At 48.8% G+C, this 19,009-nt stretch overlaps 1 protein-coding gene across 14 annotated transcripts in view; it reads left to right on the top strand.

Annotated features, from left to right (window-relative positions):
- LOC126527418 (uncharacterized) overlaps positions 1-19,009 on the top strand; it is a 476,501-nt gene that overhangs the window by 309,518 nt on the left and 147,974 nt on the right. For all 14 annotated transcript variants that reach the window (XM_055068432.2, XM_055068435.2, XM_055068434.2 and 11 more), the window contains 2 exons: positions 2,804-2,929; positions 2,995-3,132. In XM_055068432.2, the coding sequence (XP_054924407.1) occupies positions 2,804-2,929; positions 2,995-3,132 (264 nt within the window). The remainder of the gene's footprint in view (positions 1-2,803; positions 2,930-2,994; positions 3,133-19,009) is intronic.

The raw sequence follows: 19,009 nt of genomic DNA, 5'->3' as shown, positions 1-19,009 counted from the left end.
ACTTTGTTAGATCGAGGTTTAACTAACTTTTAATGCATTAGCATTCTTAGGGCACTTTACATGCTTTCTAGGGGCTGGGTATTTATCTATGTATGTTTGTATCTAATCGTTTTCCTGGGTCACTTGGTAGTCAGTGGTTAAATGGGCAGCACATCAGGCTGCTGTGCTGAGGGAACAGGGTTTGCAACCAACCGTCGGACGAACTTGAGTCACTGAGTGCGTGGTGATGTGTACACTCGTTCCACTCTTCAGCAAACCTCTATCACGCCGACATGGGTCACTGTAGACGCGAGATTAGACCGGTATCACTGTTTGAAGAAAGTCTGTGCATCAAGTTGGAGCACTCGGTATGTGCCACTCAGTTGCTGGTCCTCAAGGAACCTCTTCAATGCCATCTTGGCTCATTGGGTGCCACTCTTCAGTGACGAAAAAGTTCCCTTAAATTTCTCCTATGCTGAGCAGAATGGAAATCGTGCCACAAGGGTTCATTAACGACAGCAACCCGATGAATTAGCAGGCTATGCCATAAATGCACTGGGTATGTGCCACTTTTCAGTGAACACCTTTCACGCCAACACTTTAGCAAGCTGTGCCATGAATGTACTCAATGAACTTCTCACCAACTTGGGTCACTGAGTACGTGCCACTGAGTGTGCAGCAAGTGAGGGAACAATGATCAGTGTTTGCATGCACCGGTGCACCATGCGTTTCGGAGCTGGCACAGAGGCCTCGTACCATTGGCACTAGATGGCATCGAGTGTTCATAGGGAAGCACGAGAGAGGAGTCTCGCTGCAGTACACGCCCGATATATAACTCATTTCAAAGGGGGCAATATGCATCGGGCGAGGAGGATAGGGCGCGCGCAGAGCCTTTCCTCCTCTCTGGCTTGGGCGATCCGGCGCGGCGCTGCTTGACAGTATTGCTGTCGCGTGGTGCGGAACGATTTCGAGATGTTTTAGATGGTACTTCGTGAAATTTACGCCATGTCCATTCGTATAAGGTCGTCAGGGAAGCTTTTCGGTGCATCGGTATCTATAGTAGGCGGAAATATCTCTTCGGGTGCACAAAAATGTGACGCGCTTTATCAGCCGCGGTGTACGCACATTATCAGTTGCAGTGTGTGTATGTGTTGTGAACTATTTTGTTTATATCGGTTTTAATTCAACAAAGAAAACCGGTGTCTTTGTAATACCAGCATGAAATGGTAAATCTGCTCACTATCTGATCGCATGGCATAGGGAGTAAAACATAAAGCGTAAGAGTGCATGCTCGTGCATGGCCAACCTAAGGCAACCACGAAAGATCTAAGCGGCAGGCGCTATCAAATATTTGTGATACACCGGCATCGTTCTCGCGCATTTCAAGTCTAGTAGGCTTCAAATCACCATATGTCTACGCTAGCCTTCCTGCATGAGGCCGATGGTGCTGCTCAACACAGCGATCACTGCGGTTGGTGAGCCAGCACGATACATATGTAAGCTGTGCGCTTCGGCATTGCCTTTTTGGCCTGTATACAGCCATAATATATGAGAGGGATCGCATAAAAAGAATGCGATGCCTATTTTTGAGGACAAAATTTTCGTAATACGTGTGAGTGCGTCGTAGAGAACGGAACGAACACAACCTAAAAAAAAAAAAATTCACTTATCATCCTCTTTCTCGGAAAAGCAAAAGAAAACAGGCTAACGCCGCAATACGACCTCGCATAGTCACGCCGCACAATGTTTATAAATACATAACTGCTGATGCCGTATGCTTGGACTATGCGGTATATAGAACGAAGATATCTGTAATCCAGCGCCTACCACTGCTTAGGACGCTCGCACAGTTCGTAAGGAGTCCCTTGGCTGGACAAGCTCAATTCAGATTGTAAGGTATGCTACTATTGCTTGCCAAAACTATTTTATTCAGGGGCGGAAACCTCATTCATCGAACCAAGTAGTCACGCAATGTAACCTGCAGTGAACAGTTTGAACGCTTGTCAAAGTATAAGATCACAGCTCCTATCGTAGCAGAACGGTACCCACGCTGTTACGATCGTCGCGTATGTTTCATGACTCCTAAACCGCAGCTTAGAAATAGAGGATAATACTGCAATAAGGTCACGTTAGTGATTCGAACATTCAGAAATACACAATTGATCTCCGAGGCTGTTTGTAGGCTCAAATATGCATGCACACATCGCGCTGCGTGTTCCGTCCACCTCACCGCCAGCAGAAATTCCGGCTATGGCGTAATAAACCAATTCAGCTCGTCTCGCAGAACCGTTTACCACGTAGAAGACGCACGTCATACTAAACAGACTGCACGACCGCGAACACAAACGCCAGAACCTACCTCCGAGCTTATACCTGCCATGCAAGAGACCGCTTTCACCCAAGCCACTATGGCACTGCTCATAGGCGGCGCCACTGCGTTCACAATATGGCGGCGCCTACGAAAAAACGGTCTATATTGATTCAATGCTAATGCAATGCCGTCGACAGTCATTGTGAGTTGGGTTCTGCCGCAATTCTTTAGTCTGCTTTCCTATTTCTACTTGTTAGTGGCTGTAATAAAATTGCACTTGTGAATCAAGTGCTATCCTGACAGCACTTCACTTTTATGTCCTCATTGTTATATACCTGAATGTTGTTGCATCCTCTGTACACCTACAGAACTTTAGGCCACATGCTATGGAAGGTTGTGTGGGCTCATGACGATTGATGACGGCATGCGCTGCATGTTGGGTCCTCTAGTGTTTGACTTGTTGCAGTGCAGTGTGTTGAGCAAAATACACATTGTTTCGAATGCCCTCGGCAGGTGGTGACGAACCTGCTCGCCGAGCAGCACGCAGACATGTTTGTGGAGCAGGTACAGGACATTGTGCAGCAGCTAAAGGAGCACCCGGAGCGACTGCCCATTGTGTCCAGCCAACCCACAGACGGGGTGAGCTACTCAGCCGAATGTTGCCAAAGTTGTGACGTTGCCTAAGCTTGGTTTCCGTTTGTTAGCGGCTGAGCTTTGAGAACATGGAGAACAGCATCGTGCCAGCCACCCGTCCCCCCGAGAAGGAACCGAGCGAGCCACCTGGGTCGTGTCAAGGCTCACCAGTGCGCCAGCTCAAGCCCCTGACAGCTCCATTTCAGCAGGTAAGCTCTTGCTCTCAAGTGCCAAAGATTTTCCAGTGTGTGTGGCGAACACCATGCTTTCATGAATGCTTATTCACAAACGAGGCCAGTGATGCAGTGCTTTGCTTGCTGCCACGACTAGTGCTTGCTACAAGTTTGTGTGCACAACCGAAGAAATATTAAAGAGAGAGCACTGATGAATTTCCACAACATTCAAATCAGCATGGTGAATAAGCTCTGAAGTGCAAGGTTCCTGCCGTGCCCGCAGGTAGAGCCACAGGCTCTGGACTCTAAATGTAGTGGTGAATAGTGACAAAAGACATCGGGGCAGCCTGTCGACGGAGTGTTTGGCGCTCCATTTTCGACAGAAACAGCGAACTGATGTGCTCGCCTGCGCGGCTTCGAGCTACAGGGGCTTCACAACACGCACAATATGCGGCACTACCGAGTACAGTAAAACATTACCGAATACAGTAAAACATTGTTTATTTGAAACTGGTTAATTCAGAAAAATATTATAATTTGGACTCGCTGTCTGGTCCCAGCAGGAGTATGCATTATTTAATACAATCAAACTCTCGTTAATTGGGACATATTTGACAGCACATCAGTTAACTTTGTTGGAGGTACGGGTTCTCCTCCGTACTCTTGGGACAAAGGAACGACAACACAGTAGTGCAAACAATCACAAGGGCATTTATTGCACCTTTCGTAGATCAATGCCTGCTAGCCGAGTTGCTATCCCCCAAAACATGCCGATGGGCGCGCGACAAATCTAGAAGTCCGACTTACCGCGACCGCATTGCGAGCGAATATGTTCGCCCCATGCTGGATCCCAACGCCTGGTCGTGCGCGTGTACAGTCACGCCAACGGTGTCCAAGGCGGCCACGCGAGATGGTCTCGCAGAAGCGTGGGTCGGAGCGGTACGGCACGTCCGTCCCGCTTGCTTCCCGAACCCAAAGAGCGCAAGCGCCTTCCTTTCGGCGCCCAAGTAACCTCGCCTGTCGGCGGCGTTAACTGCGCAACACTAGCGCCATCTCTCGCACTGTGCTTCAACCACTCCGAGCGCCAGGCCACGCGGCGGGCGAAGCCGCCCTGCAGGAGACGCGCTATGCGGGAAAAACATCAGGGGACGCGCGAGAGTCGCGCATCCCCACAACTTGGACAACTCTCTGAGTTTGGAGAGTGCAGAGGGCTGCAAATGTACGACACAAAAGAGCAAAAACGGCACTAGCGTTCAGCCAAAACAAAGCAGCAGAGTTCACGTTGCCATAGTCATGAGCAAAAATTGAACATGAATGACAGCAATGCCAGAAAACTTGTGTATAATTTTGCCTTAAAACCTTTAATCTTTTGTTTACCATCCCGCATAACGTCGCGTTAGCTGCGTGTCTTCAGAACTGCATGATCACTGGCCATGATTGCATTGATAGCGGCTGCGGTATCGCCGGCATTGGTTACGGGAAGCAGTCACTTCGTTTTGACTCGGTACCCACGTCAGCCGCATGCTGTCAGCACTGTGTAGTCAACATCTATGATCCTATCGATGGCGACTGTGGTTTCATCCGCAGTGGTTTTAGAGAATGGTTGGGTGGTGGTTCAGCGTGTGCGTATACATGACTGGAGTGCCGCAGAGAGGAAAGGTGCCGCAAGAAATTTGTTTTGGCCTTTGCACCGCGTCGAATGTGCACAATGCTCTCCCGAGCTCCCTGGGTATTGCTACATTAGCCCCCGTAAAAACATTGCAGAAATTGCAGCGCCTACCTTCTACTAATGTGCAAGTCCAGAGGGAAACTAGATAGTATGGTAGAGAGGATGCACAGAGTGGCTAGATATGACGCAGTTGCGAAACAAGTAATGAGCCTTGCCACTCTTCTCTCATAGTTACCATATAAAGGGGGAAGGTAAAGAGAAAGGATGACATGAGGACGCGACAGCAGTTATGGGCAATATGGATAAATTTTAAATTGAAGGTACAGTACGGTTTGTTTTTGCTATTCCTGAAAAAATAAACACTATGAAAATTTGTCAAACAGACATTTTACACAGGGCGTGCAAAAGCAGAGCCGCATTAAAGTGCACTGTAAGGCCTAGGTGACAATACGGAAGCAGTCGCACATCAAATCAACACTTTTGTGCCTGCCGTGGTAGCTTTGCAGCTACGACATCGTGGGTTTGATCCAGACCGCAGCAACTGCATTTCGACAGGGGCGAAATAAAAAAGAAAACGCCCGTGTACATAGATTTATGGACGCGTTAAAGAACACCACAGTGCCAAAATTAATCCGGAAGCTGCCACGAGGGCGTACCTCATTATCCAAGTCCATGCAGAAACAGAAATATAAAAATGTTAGGGGCTGCCGCTCCGTTCAACTGGTGAATGTTGAAGAGTGTGACAATGAATAATTAAAAAGAATTTTAAGAAGGGGAGTGGGGTGGTAGATACGAGAGTGGGGACACACACATAAAAGGCGTAAAGAACAAAGTTCGCGGATATTTATGGACATAGCGAGAGCATCTTGTCACTACCCGAACGCTGCACACCTAACGGCCGTGGCCAGTCACCAACCTGAGACTCGGCTACCTTATCATAACACATGCTGCTTGGTGCGGAGAGCCCATCCTAACTAAACGTCTTGGAAATCTTCAGAATAGACAGGTGTCAGACGCGGCACATTCAAATCTCTTGTAGCTACTGGCCCTTAGTTGTCTGTGAACTACGGATGCCGTAATTTTAACAGTCTTCTTAACAGGAAGCAGCCTTGCTTCAGACTGTCTGCTTCATCAATTCCCGAATGTGATCAAATAACAATATGCGTTGCGTGATGACCACAATACCATCATTTCAAGTTACTTCCAAATATCTCTTCAAACAAGTCCGACAGCGGGTCACTGAAAGTGAGTGAAACTTGCATCATATGATATTATCAAAGTTCAAGTGCAAAGCTTCATTCCTGTATATTTAAATTTAGAATAATATAGCATGCCCACAATGCCAAAAGCACGATTCAGTGATAGGCAACTTGCAAAATAGTGCCTGCCCTCTTCTGTACATACCCATGACCGTACCAGGCACTAGAAGATCTGGCTGAACTGCAGTCATTGTCTCTAGTGTTACCTGGGCTGCATGAAGTCTGGCCTGTAAACAAAAAGGCACACGATAGTGCACTGTCTTGTTTTTGTTTGGCCCCATTTTTAGCGCTGTTTGATTTTCCAAGTCATGTACTAGCTAGGTCATCGACATAGATTATGTAAGTGGACCAATTCGTCAGCAAAATTTTACTATATATTTACATAAACAAATATAAATGCAGCCCCTTGGTTTTCCTTTCTTCTTATTGTACACACACGCACGCACGCACACACACACACACACACACACACACACACACACACACACACACACACACACACACACACACACACACACACACAAAGTCAAATCTAGGGGCCCGCAAATTTGTTCGAATTAACTCTTTCCCTACCACAGGAAAAATGGGTGTTGTTTGTACGTTACGCCAGATTTCCTGAAGGAAATGCTGCACTCAATATTTTATGTAATTCATAAACAAAAAGCAGAATAAATGAATGTTTCATGCATAAATCTTTTATTAGTGAGATGTATGTCATAAAAAATATAAAGTGCCAGAATCGTGATTGTGGGATAAAATTGATTAATGTTTGTAAAGCCATGCTTATACCTACTAAGAAGAAAATATAACGAAAGTTATGAGAAGTAGTACAAAATGTATTTCCATCTAATAGGCACTACTTCTGAAAAATCAAATACAGTTTGGCTTGCCGGGCTGCGGCCACCGATGTTCCGGGCTGCCTTACGTCGTCATCGCTCTCAAACTCACAGTCCAACGAAAAGGCAGCATCCTCAGACTCGCTGCTGCTCGATCCATTGATAAAATGAGCCCCAGATGCAGCGGAATCACGAGACCTGCGATATTTCGAAGCGCGCTCACTGCTCCCAGAGGCGACCATTTTTGCTTTCTACTTTGACGATCGGAAAACATTGGAGTGCGTTCAGAAATTAATGCCTGGCGGGGAAAAAGCGAACTGCTCAGAAAACAAAAACATAGTTTTCCTCCTTCACATCATATGAGGAAGAGTGTCTGTGAGCAGCACGGAACGTCTTGAAAGCAGCGTTTCCAACCATCGATAGCGGGCTAACGATGCCCAATGGGTGCGGTACAGGAAGAGTTAAGATGGTGACAGGAAACCAAAATGAATTCAACTGGTGGACATTGCCAGAATAGTATGGCGCCAGGGCGAGAATGACGCTCACTTCTCATTTCCTGCAGCAGGGAATGGCGGTGCGTTTGGGTTATCGCCTATTAAAAACATGCAGTACGCTTCCAACAGAGCTACAGCACATGTGCTGGGAAACAAATAGGTGAAGACGCTTATCGTAATAGGGTTGGCGGCGATAGCTCTAAATCTGACAGCCCCACACCTGCAAGGAGATTTGCTGATACCGGAAATGGAAACTCAGAGCATGGCATCATTTCTGTGTGACACAGGCAGGCAAGTACTACAAGAAAGCTGCTGTGGTAGTGGCCACCCACTACGCTCGAGCACGCATACGTTGCACCTTTATTTTTCGACCTGCGATCTAGTGGCCAAAAAACATATCGTACGGATGCAGTTTGGCAATGTACTGAACTGCCAAAAGATTGTGTTTTCTGGAAACGTATCAACCAGTTAAAAGGAAGTGTAACTGCATGGGGTCATATTTTGTATTCTCTATTGAAAATATTGGCACCAGAAGGTTGTATGAAATGGGATCTTATTAACGAGATTCTGCTGTATTATAAAAACCACCGTTTTAAGACCCTTCAAGCATGGCAGTCACTGCAGGTGGACCGCCACCTTCAGTGACATAGCAAACTGTAATAATGTAGTGTAGCACTTAATTTCTCACACAATATGAAATCTCCATCCATAAAATATGTTATTCAATGCTTGAAACCTAGTGAGGACAGAACTTAAGTTCCTTTCCATAGAACACTTTTGCGTTCAGCGTGAATTACGCCATGGCGGTCATGTTGCCACATGTGATGCTGGAGTCCAAAGGTCACATGCGACTGCTCTTAAAGTAGCGGAAGCTTGAAAGAGCGTGCCATTGAGAGTCGGCACGCGAGACTTCAAGAGGAAAAACATCCAAAGGAGGCAGCCACCCTGGTGACCACCATGCCAGAAAGAGTTAAACTCCAGGCTTCCATGAAGCACCGACTTACACCGCAAATTCTGTAAAAATACAGGACTGGATAAATGCAGTCTTTTCTGACTCCTATTTATCTTCCCATAGAACTCAATGAATATGTGTACCACCGCACGAGATGAAATAGTACTGACTATAATGATGTAGGGCAGCAGCATGCTGGCTCAGCGAGCATGCGGGGGTTGCCTAGGCTAGCCTAGGAGATCAAGAAACCTGCTCCATCTGTGTTCAAGAAAGCCTAAAGGGTCAAAAAAGGTCATTGAAAGGGCCATTGAAATACTAGCTCTGCGACGAATATCGTAAGATCCCACATCCTTCGCATTTCGCGTGCAATGCTCTACCAATCGAGCTACCGTGGCGGCGTTTTTCCATCCACTTTCTTGGGTATTTATGTTTCTTAGTAGAACCCTGGGAGTGTTAGCCAGTGCCCCCACTCGCAGACCTTGGCGGCGGATGTGGAACATCCTTTCTGCCGCAGGCGTCACGAGAACGTGACGAAGCCAACATGAAGAAGCCAACAAACATTGACACCAAGGGCAACATAGGGGAAATTACGCGACCTTCATGAAATGCAAAGTTTGTGAGATCGTTCCCCACCTTCGGCAAGTTGTTTCTTTATTTTATTTATTAAGCACAAGTAAAATCCCCTATGTTGTCCTTGGTGTCAGTGTTTGTTGGATTCATACGATATGACTAATAAAAATTGGGTCCTTCGGCTAACCCCATTTCTTCTCCTTTATTACATAACTAGGGTCTCGAATCCGGCAAATTGATGCCTTCAGGTAGCATGTGTGGGTTTATTGACCGGTCACCTTCACCCAAAAAGGTCACGTTCTCATGACGCCTGCGGCAGAAAGGATGTTCCACATTCGCCGCCAAGGTCTGCGAGTGGGGGTGCTGGCTAACACTCCCAGGGTTCTACTAGGAAACACAAATACCCAAGAAAGTGGATGGGGAAGCGGCGCCACGGTAGCTGCGGCAAGTTGTTTTTTCATCCACTTTCATTTCCTTTAATTTATCGTTGCTTTATTTCATTTAATAAGCACAAGTAATTTCCTCTATGTTGTTCTTCGAGTCAGTGTTTGTTGGCTTCTTACAATATGACTAATAAAAATCGGGCCCTTTGGTTAACCTTCTTTCTTCTCGTTTATTAGCTATATGACGAAGGCACTCCTCGTGATAGTTACATCACTAGTACTCAGTCACGCATAGTGTGAAGATCATTGTGTTAACATGATAACATTAAGGGCCCTGTGTCGCAGAAAATACGACATTGGCGTCTTTGCGTTGTGGAGATGGGTTTGCACAAGGCTCCCCCTACGACCGACGGTCAGGAAAAGGGCACAATGCTCCTCCACTCCGCAACGTACAAAGACGCTGCGGCAGGGTTCGTCGACTCTCCGACACGGCGCAGAGAAAGCTCCAGAGTCAGATCGCCACTAAACGCGAGTTTGTTCACCGCAAGACCGATCAAGTATGCGTGCCCGCTGCGCTAGGGCTAACCGGTAAGCGGTCCACCAAGCGTGAGAACGAGGAGTCTCGGGAGCAAAGGTCCCACGTAGCAAATTCATTGCGGACCTGCCTGTGAGCATCTGCCGCGGCAATGAAGCGCTCAACAGAAGAGAGCTTGGGTGGAGAGGGCGCCCTGGGGCTGCCACTCTGAAGGCCAATCGGGGCACGTCCTGGTGACACTCTCTCGTGCGGTGATTCGAACCGGGACGAGAGAAGCAAGCTTGTGCTGGAAATTAGCTCTGGCGCGCTAGCCGCATCTGCCATATTGCCATTACGGCGGCAGTTCCCGGAGATCGAGCTAAGCACAATGCGCAAGCTCGATGACGAGGTGCAGGAAGGCACCTCGATCCCCATATTCCCCTCTCCTAACGACCGAGGCCCGCTTGCAAAGGAGGCTGACAGAGGCCAAGTGGCAAGGTTGACTCAGCCAAAGTAGTCTGAGCCAACAGGGCAATGTCCAAGAGCCAGGAGGAAGGGTTGCCAGCCTAGGAGGGACGGGATGGGGCAGCATTGTGGGTCAGCCACGCTGCAATTTTAGTGCAGCGGTAACCACGAACGTCGCTGGGCTCCCCGGATTGCATGCTGCCAGGGACGGCAGACCGGGATGACTGGCAGCCAGGCACTGGCTGCCAGTCAGGGTGACTGGCAGCATTAGCTGCAGTAACCACCCTGGGCCAGGGGCTAGCGCTTGACTGGGTGCACCAGCCGCAGTGAGCAATGGCCTAGGCAGCAGGAGGCAAGGCTTCAACAAGTTTTGGCCCTCCAAGGTAGGAGTCCATCACAGCTGCAGGACCAGGGACAGCAGCCTTGTGGTCCGCAAAACTGTTGGTACAGGGGGACCAGGCGCAGGAGGAAGACTCAATGACACTGGGGAAACGACAGGAAAGCCCTCTGGCATAGCCGACTTGCCAAAAAAGGTGCCCACCTGGCTGATTGCCCAAGAAGGGGCGTTTGCCGGGTTGAGGCTTAGGCAAGATATAAGAGGGAATACTAGGTCACAAGGGTCTGTCACCGCTTCGATGTGTGCCCCCGCACTTTAGCTGCATTTCTTTGTTCAGCTGTCTGGTAGGGAATGAAGTCCGGCTACGAGCTGGTGGAAGAAAAGTTGTCTATAGTCGGATACAACTTTAGAAAAAAAGGGGGCGTTTACTCCTCCGAGGCGGATGCACACGAACCTCCACCAATGGGCGCGCACTCTGGACCTACGTCATGCGCCGGACGGCCGGTGACCCCACCGTCAGAGAAGATGGCCGCCCGCGCTTCGAACTGGGCCAAGTCGCGTCAGCTGTGCGCGTCAACGCCTCGTCACAGTGAATTCCCAAACTGTTTGTGATTGTCTATCATGCCGGAAATATTACTGCGAGCTTACGATGCAGCATTTGTGCAGCGTGCATTTATTCCAAGCCGTAATCCGGCGAAGAAACATGGCAGCGAGCATTGCTGACGCTGCACTACGCTTTGCCTGAAAACAGTATCCCACGGCGACCGCTGCAAACACACATCCTACCTGTTTGTTCCATGTCTGTTTTATTTCGCTCCCGAGTGAAGTTACGACGAGAAAAGTTTGTCAAAGTCTGGTGCCTACTATCAGCCGTGGGTGTGTTCGTGTACTGTGTCGCTGCGTTTCTCGTCGGACGGGGTGAAGTGATGGAGCAAAACCATTCTCAGGAGAAATGGGAAAAACGTGCGCGCGTGAAACAAACCTACGAGCGTCTCAACAGAAAATATTTGCAAAAGAAGCCTCCAACGCAAAGATTTGTCGCCGTCAACTTAGCATGAACGATCGTTTTCAGCAGCAAGATGGCCGAGCGTCTAACGGCGGTGCTCGTGCGTTGTGTGGCACCGTCGATTGATTGCTTTCCACCAGTGCTCACCGCGCGCGCAAGCTGTAGAATGCGTGATGTGGCACAGTCACGCATAAGTTATGGTGCCAGCGCTCGATATGGTTTTCCACAACATAGCTTCGCACTGCTTTTCGATTCTTGTGATATGTTGCAATTAAAAATTCCCAAGACAGTGTTAAGAGAACGGTTAAAAAAAAAAAGACATACGAGAAGGTAGGCACAGCAGCTTGTGAACCCGCTCCTATAATACCTCTACCCAGGTCTGTTTGTAAATGTGTGTATGTTTTCTTGCGTTTGTCAATTCTTTTTATTTCCCACATTTCTTTATATTTGAGTTTTTCTTAGTTTTCGTGCTTGTGTGCCTGATTCCATGCATGTTTACGCATACTCTTATTTCTGTCCTATTATTTTATATTAGCATTTGTTTTGCTAGTTTTCTTTCAGCAATGTCTTTACACATTTTCATTAACGAATCTCATTCAAAGCACTAACTCCTGTACACTGCAGGGCTGGCTTCTTCCATCTCATTAAAACCTTTCTCACTGGTCTACCTCGTCTTCTCAATCTGCCTACTCGCTGTGTTTTCTGTCCTTGCTTCTTGTGTTGTTGCTTCAATGTGATTAACCAACTTGCTCAAAACAAATTTTGATCGCCTATGAAAACAGAAAGGTTTAGAGATACATTGTCTTAAAAGCGTCATGTGGGTTGGTTGCACAGCAACTTGGCCTCTTACCTCTGTTCATGTTATGCATCAGTACATGTGGCAGCTCGCCAGAAGTGCACATGAAAGGCTGCATATTGCGAAGCAACACCTTTCTATTCTGTTGCATTTTTCATGCATTCAGTCTCAGTAAACAGACGGTTTCACTGCCCATCACATATGATGGTAAAAGGTTTCAACACGAATAACGTTTTGCAGTGGGGAATCGTTTCCTGCCTGACGCTTTCACCGTTGCAAAGACATTTTTTAGTGAATGGAGCCCAGCGAAGCAGTGCACTGAGAGCTTTTGCAACTTTCACCATTTATTACTTCACAAATGTCATTGTCTGAACCTGGCTGTCCATCACTATGCCGATGGCTTGTGAATTAAATAATTGCCTCAATAAAACACATTCAACTTCACTCAGCATTTTTTAGTACAAACAATGCTAGCAGAGCTATTCAGGTTGAATAATTGTGCTTACATTGGTGTTACTTGCCCGGTCAGATAAACAAATACAACAATGGCTGTGGCATGCCTGTGATTTGATGTGCAGACTGCGAACGGTGCCTTTCAAGCGTGCCCTTGACTACTGCTATTAATAGTTACCCGAATGAGTATTTTGGGCCTAACTAAGCTAATGATGTTTTGTTCTTATTCGCAAAACTTGCCTGGGCCAGGTAACCAAAATAAGCAATGCCACCACATGAATGTGTTTTTGCATGCAAGCTGCCAACAGTGGCTGTCATTTTCGCGTCGATTGCTGCTGTTTCACCAACAGTGGCGACAGCTTGACTGCACTTTGACGCGCAGACTGCTAATGGCGCCTTTTAAGCGTGCCCTCGACTACTGCTATTAATAGCTACCCAACTTAGTTTTCTGGGCCTAACTAAGCTAATGATATTTGATAATTGTTCTTATTCGCAAAACTTGCCTGGGCCAGGTAACCAAAATGAATGCAACCACATGAATGTGCTTTTGCATGCAAACTGATAAAAGTGGCAGTCAATTTCGCATTGACTACTGCTGTTCCACCTACAATGGCTACGACATGGCTGCGCTTTGAAGTGCAGATACTAAAGGTGCCTTTCAAGCATGCCCCGACGACTGTTATTTCATCACAGGGCCCATCATGCTCGTAGGTGGCTACCCAATAGAGTATTTTGGGCCTTCTGACATTGGTATTATTCATCTCAACTGGCTGGAAAAAACAATAGGGGCAGCACAACTGCACGCAAAGCACAATATGCTTTGGCGTGCAGGCTGCTAAGAGTGGCTGTCACTTTCACGTTGACTACTGCTTTTTCGTGTGAAGCTGGACAGTGGCTGCCTGAATGAGCATTTTGGGCCCCACATAGTTATTCAGGGTTAATAACTGTACTTGCATACAGATTTTCCAGCATTTCAGCACGTTTCCATGCCAAATCTTATATTGAGCACGATCTGTGCAGGGCGATGCTTTTTCAGAATTGGGCTTCCATTAAAAGAAATATGTCACCAAATGAACTGCTTATTTATTTGAGAGGTCCCGGGAGAATGCTTGGCTGCTGCGAACCCTCTGGCAAAATTTTGGTAGCCCTAATAAGGGCTGTTCTATTGTTAATAAGAAGCTGTTATGCTTCATCGAGTGGCTCAATGCCGGACAGCTCGCAGTCGGAGTCGCTTTCTTCACTGTCATCTTCACCCACTTGGATGATGATGAGTTGGATACGGTCACTTCTAGACGTATCAAGCCTGAACTTTACCTCCAGGTCCATCACGTGGTGAATGTTCTTCCTCCAGTCTTCTGCCGTTACGTGCTTGATTTTTTCTCTCAAGACGTCTTCGACTGTGGACAGCTTGAAGTCTCCGTTGTCCGCAGCGATGCCATTTTTCACCTTTGCCCACATGAGCTCGATAGGATTAAATTCGCAGTGGTACGGTGGCAGCCTCAGTACAATGCATCCAGCCCTTTCAGCAGCATTGTCTACGATGTAGCTCAGAAAGCGTGGCCAACTCATGCAGCTGCTTTCTAACCATCCTTTCGCTGTAGGTGATGGTTATGCTTTTGAGCCACTCCTGTATTTTTTCCTTCTTCCAAGCTGTCATCGGTAATTTCTCTTCTCTCCGGGAATGGTAAGGTGCATTGTCCAAAACAGTGACGCTACCAGCAGGCAACTTCTGCAGAACGTTATTAAACCATCCCTCGAAGTGATTGCCGTCCATTTCATTGTGGTAGTTGCCTGTTTTTTGGCCACGGAATCTATCTAAGCAGCCGTCGATGAAGCCATCCTCGCTGCCTATGTGCGTCACAATCAGGCGCTGGCCTTTTCCAGAAGGTTGTTTCAGACCCGTCGACAGGCCATTTGCTCGAGCGCATAGCCGTCCGCGCTTCTGCACCACGATGTCTGTCCACACAATCGACCCTATGTGTCCCGCCGTCAACCATGTCTCGTCCAGGAAAAAGATCTTTCAGCCTTCTGCCTGTAGCGCTCCACGTCAAGAAGGTAGCGATTCCACCATTCAGCGATGTCATCCCAGTCGATAAGCAGCGAATTGCGGCTCCTCTTCTCATGCTTGAATCAGATCTCAACAAGCAGTCGACGCACAGTTCACCGCGTCAGTGATGGGAGATCCATTTTTGCGTGTGCCGAGGTATGTGTGGCCGGCAGGAGGTCTGGACCCCACTTCACGCAGAGTCAGAGACGAGGAGAGCTTTCTCGGCGAAGAATTTTTTAAACAATGTTTACATGTTGTGGTCGTTATCAGGAGAGAGACCAACAGAGCAGCTGCAAGCTGCTTAAATAACACCTCTCAGTCCCCAGATTCCCCAGACAGCCCCCTAAGGACGAAACAAGGTCAAGAGAGAGGGTCCGGGCAGCCTCCGTGGTCCTAACGCCGCTCTCGGTAGCCGGTGCTTCCTCGAACCGCGCTGCGCCGTTGGGCCGATCTGGCGGTCGGTCAGAATGGTGCGCCGGGGAAGTTTTATAGCCCGCATAGAACAAAGGGAACCAACTTCAAGGCACAACCAAACACAGCCGTCCTTTGGAAACCGTCCCAAACACAGCGGGAGTCGTTCATGGTGCGGGCGCCGCCGGACAAAGGAGGGGGGGGTTGCATTGCTGCCGGCACAGGAAGGGGCCGAATAGCACTCCGTGACCCGGTGGCCGCTTCAGTCGTGGACGCCGCGCAGCCGCAAGGAAACCCGAGCCGTGCACGTAGTCGTGTGCCCGAAGCAGGCACCATGCGGAGATGAATGCTGCCTCCACGGTAGACACACCATGGCACTGGCTTTCCGTCAGGCAAATCCCAGGGCACAAACGTAACACCATATACGCTTCGAGAACTCGTTAGTGATCTTCACGACCGTCGGTATCTCGTTGCGGCAAAAGAAAACGTGCACACGACCTCGGCGCGCACAACGTGTAATGCTTCGTGCTGCGTCTTCTTTTCTCCGCATCTCGTGGGAGCTTTCGCGACGGCGTCGACAGTTTGCCACCCGAAATATGCAAAGCTTTGACCTCCCTCCTCACCTTGAACACTGTGCTTTCGCTGACACTGAGCATCTTGAGTTTGTAATGGTTGTGATAAATGCATTGTTTTATATAAGTACTTGTTCAATATCAACTGATTCATTTGAAGTTCGGAACAGGTGTATTATATTTGCCGTGTACATGTAAACCAGCGCAAAAGCCATGCAGAGCTTCTCTTCCTACTTTCGTCACTTGCAGTGAAGCTAAAGAGCAGACGACGGGCAGCGTTGTGGAAAGCACGGGGTTATTTTTCTGTCGCGATCCGGCATGTGCTGTAGCACATGAGAGCTCTACTAAACCAGTCATCAAAATACAAGTCTTTATTTATACCGAGAATCGCGCGTTTCAGAAGCACGATTTTTTTAAAAGGTATATTTTAGCCGCGGGGGCAAACAGACGTAGCGCTTCGGTCATCTGGGCGGGGCCTCGGCGGGGCCTCCCCTTTTTTCTAAAGTTGTATCCGACTATAGGTGCGTTTCCGCAGGTTGTACCGGTGGTGTTCCTTCAGGCCAGCCATGTCACGGTTTTCCTGCGGTTCGTTGACCGCCTCCCCCTCTCCCCAGTTGCTGCTTCTGGCAATGACTGGTTTGAAGTCGGAGACGTAAACTGGACCACCGACTGGTCTCCCTTGGGAGTCAGCCAGCTTGTATACCAGAGGGGACATTTTGGTCTCCATTCTGTACGGGCCCGACCATTTGGCCGACAGGGAGGCAGAGATGCCTTTGGCAACGTCACTCAAGACATGGTTGCATCTGAGGACGAGGTTGCCAACACCGTAGTGCACGTCCCTATGTGACCAGTCGTATTGGGCCTTCTGTCCAGCTCGCGCTTTTGTCATGTTGGAACGGGCCAGGTCAAGGGCCGCGTCCATCCATGAGCCCAGTTCCGCGGCGTAGCCGGAAAGGCCGGCTTTCATGGTGTATGCCCTGCTGCCAGTCCGCAAAACGCGATCCATGGGGTTTGGCAGCTCTCTCTTGAAGTTGAGAAAAGTGGGCGTGTACTGTCGAACAGTTCACCGTGGACCAGAAGGAGAAGCCTATCTCGTTATGAAAGACATCCCAATCCCTGTGTTGCTGGGCAAAGGCCACGAGCAAGGACTTGAGGTTTCGGTTAATCCACTCTGTCGCTTTGGCCCAGGGTGATACGTGGTTGTCTTGCGGTGCTTAATGCCAAAGGCAGCACACGCATCCACGAACACCTCCTTCTTCCGGGACCTCCTTCTGTATACCACCATCTGTATATTATTTTTATGTAAAATAAAAATTGATTGATTGATCGATCGATTGACCTTGGCCGTGAAGTAAGACGCATTATCCGGTATCAGCTCTGCCGGAAAGCCGAACCGGCTGAAGACGTCGGTCAACTTGTCCCAGATTGTGCGTGCCGTTAACTTCTGAAGGGGAAAGGGTTCAACCCATTTCGTTAAGTGATCTGTGACAGCCAGGAGAAAAAGGTAGCCTCACCGGCTTCTCGGAAAGGGTCTCAACGTCACAGGCCGCAACTTGCCAGGGTAGCTGGCTGTCGATTGGCTGCATGAGCCCGGGGGTTTGTCCGCGCGAGGCTTCATGCATGCGCATAAGCGGGCATAGTGAATAGCATCACACTACCTGCCTGGCCAGGTAGCAGAGCAGCACAACTTTTGGAAAGTCTCGCATGTCCGGTCAACCGCAAGTCGTGGAAATAGCTCAAGGTGGCTTTCCTTAGGCTGCGGGGTATCAGCGCCTTAAAGGACTCCTGGCGACCCTCCGCAGATGGGATACAGCGCAGAAGAACTCCATCAGCTCCATCAGTGCCCACAACAGTACCAGCTGCGTCGCACTCGGCGCCAATAGCAATACCAGCTGTCCATGTGTGCCCGACGGCTTTGCCACCCCGCTCCTCTTGGAAGCTTGGCTCTTTGAACCCATCAACGATTTGTCAACAAAATGGATCGCTCTTCTGTGCCTTAAGTAGTTCTTGCCTGTTGAGGACGATACCCGAAGAGTGATGGGGTCCACCAGGTAAACGTCCTCTCCTAAGGCTGGCTGGCAATCTGAGGATCAATCACTTCGCCATCAGGGGTTCGAGCCATTGGAGACACAGGCTCAAGTCTCTACTGAGTGTGAATTGGCGCCGTTTGAGTCATGGGAGACTCTAGCTACAGTCTCTACTTCGTGCGAATGCTCATGGGAGTGACGGACCAAAGGGTCAGACACCGAAACGGGGGCACGCGATAGGCCATCAACCACCACGGTCGAACTCCCTTTCCGGTAGCGCACAACAAAGTTGTACCACAGCAGTGTCAATGCCCAGCGTGCAAGGTGGCCTGAGGGCTCGCGCAAATGCTTAAGCCAGGTAAGTACCATGTGGTCCATCTCCACCACAAACGACACTCTGTCGACGTAGCAGTCAAATTTCAGGAGAGCAAAAACTATAGCAAGAGACTGCCTTTCGGTCATGCTGTAGTTGTGCTCCGCGGTGTTAAGTGAATGGCTGGCAAAATCGACTGGTTGGAGTACGCTGTCGCGCTCCTGAAGCAGCACAGCACCAGGACCCAGGTCACTCGCATGAACTTGGACAACGAACTCCCTGTTGAGGTCGGGCAGTTTCAGTTCGGCTCTGTACACTAGAGCTCGGGATAGTGCACAAGAGGCACCCTCCTGCTTAGGACCCCAGCTCCACCGTGCCAGCCTTTTCAACAGTGCAGTCAAGGGCGCTTGAGAGCGGCACAATTCGGGATGAACTGTCTGTAGTACCGTATTTACTCCATTCTAACATGCACCCGTCTTCGGTGACCAAAAAAAAGAAAATGAGAACCTCGATTGTAACGCGCACCCATTTTCCATGACCGAATAAAAATAAGAGTACAATACCGAGCATCTCGTGCTTTCATATAGAAATACTATCTTCTCTAATAAGGAAAAAACAGATTTATTCCCAATACACTAAAGTTGCGATGAATAAAAACACAAATGGAAGCAGCGTACCTTGCCGCCAAGATATTCACTGCGCCGGTACGACTCGCGTGGCACAATAGGTATCACTCGTCGTCGCTGTCAGACTACTCCTCATTGCTATCAACAGACCAAAGCATTTCATCCTCGGTGCCATCCATGGCA

The sequence above is a fragment of the Dermacentor andersoni genome, chromosome 9 (assembly GCF_023375885.2).
Source record: "Dermacentor andersoni chromosome 9, qqDerAnde1_hic_scaffold, whole genome shotgun sequence".
Taxonomy (NCBI): Eukaryota; Metazoa; Arthropoda; class Arachnida; order Ixodida; family Ixodidae; genus Dermacentor; species Dermacentor andersoni.
The sequence above is the reverse complement of the archived record's forward strand: the minus strand, read 5'-3'. Positions and strand labels throughout refer to the sequence as shown.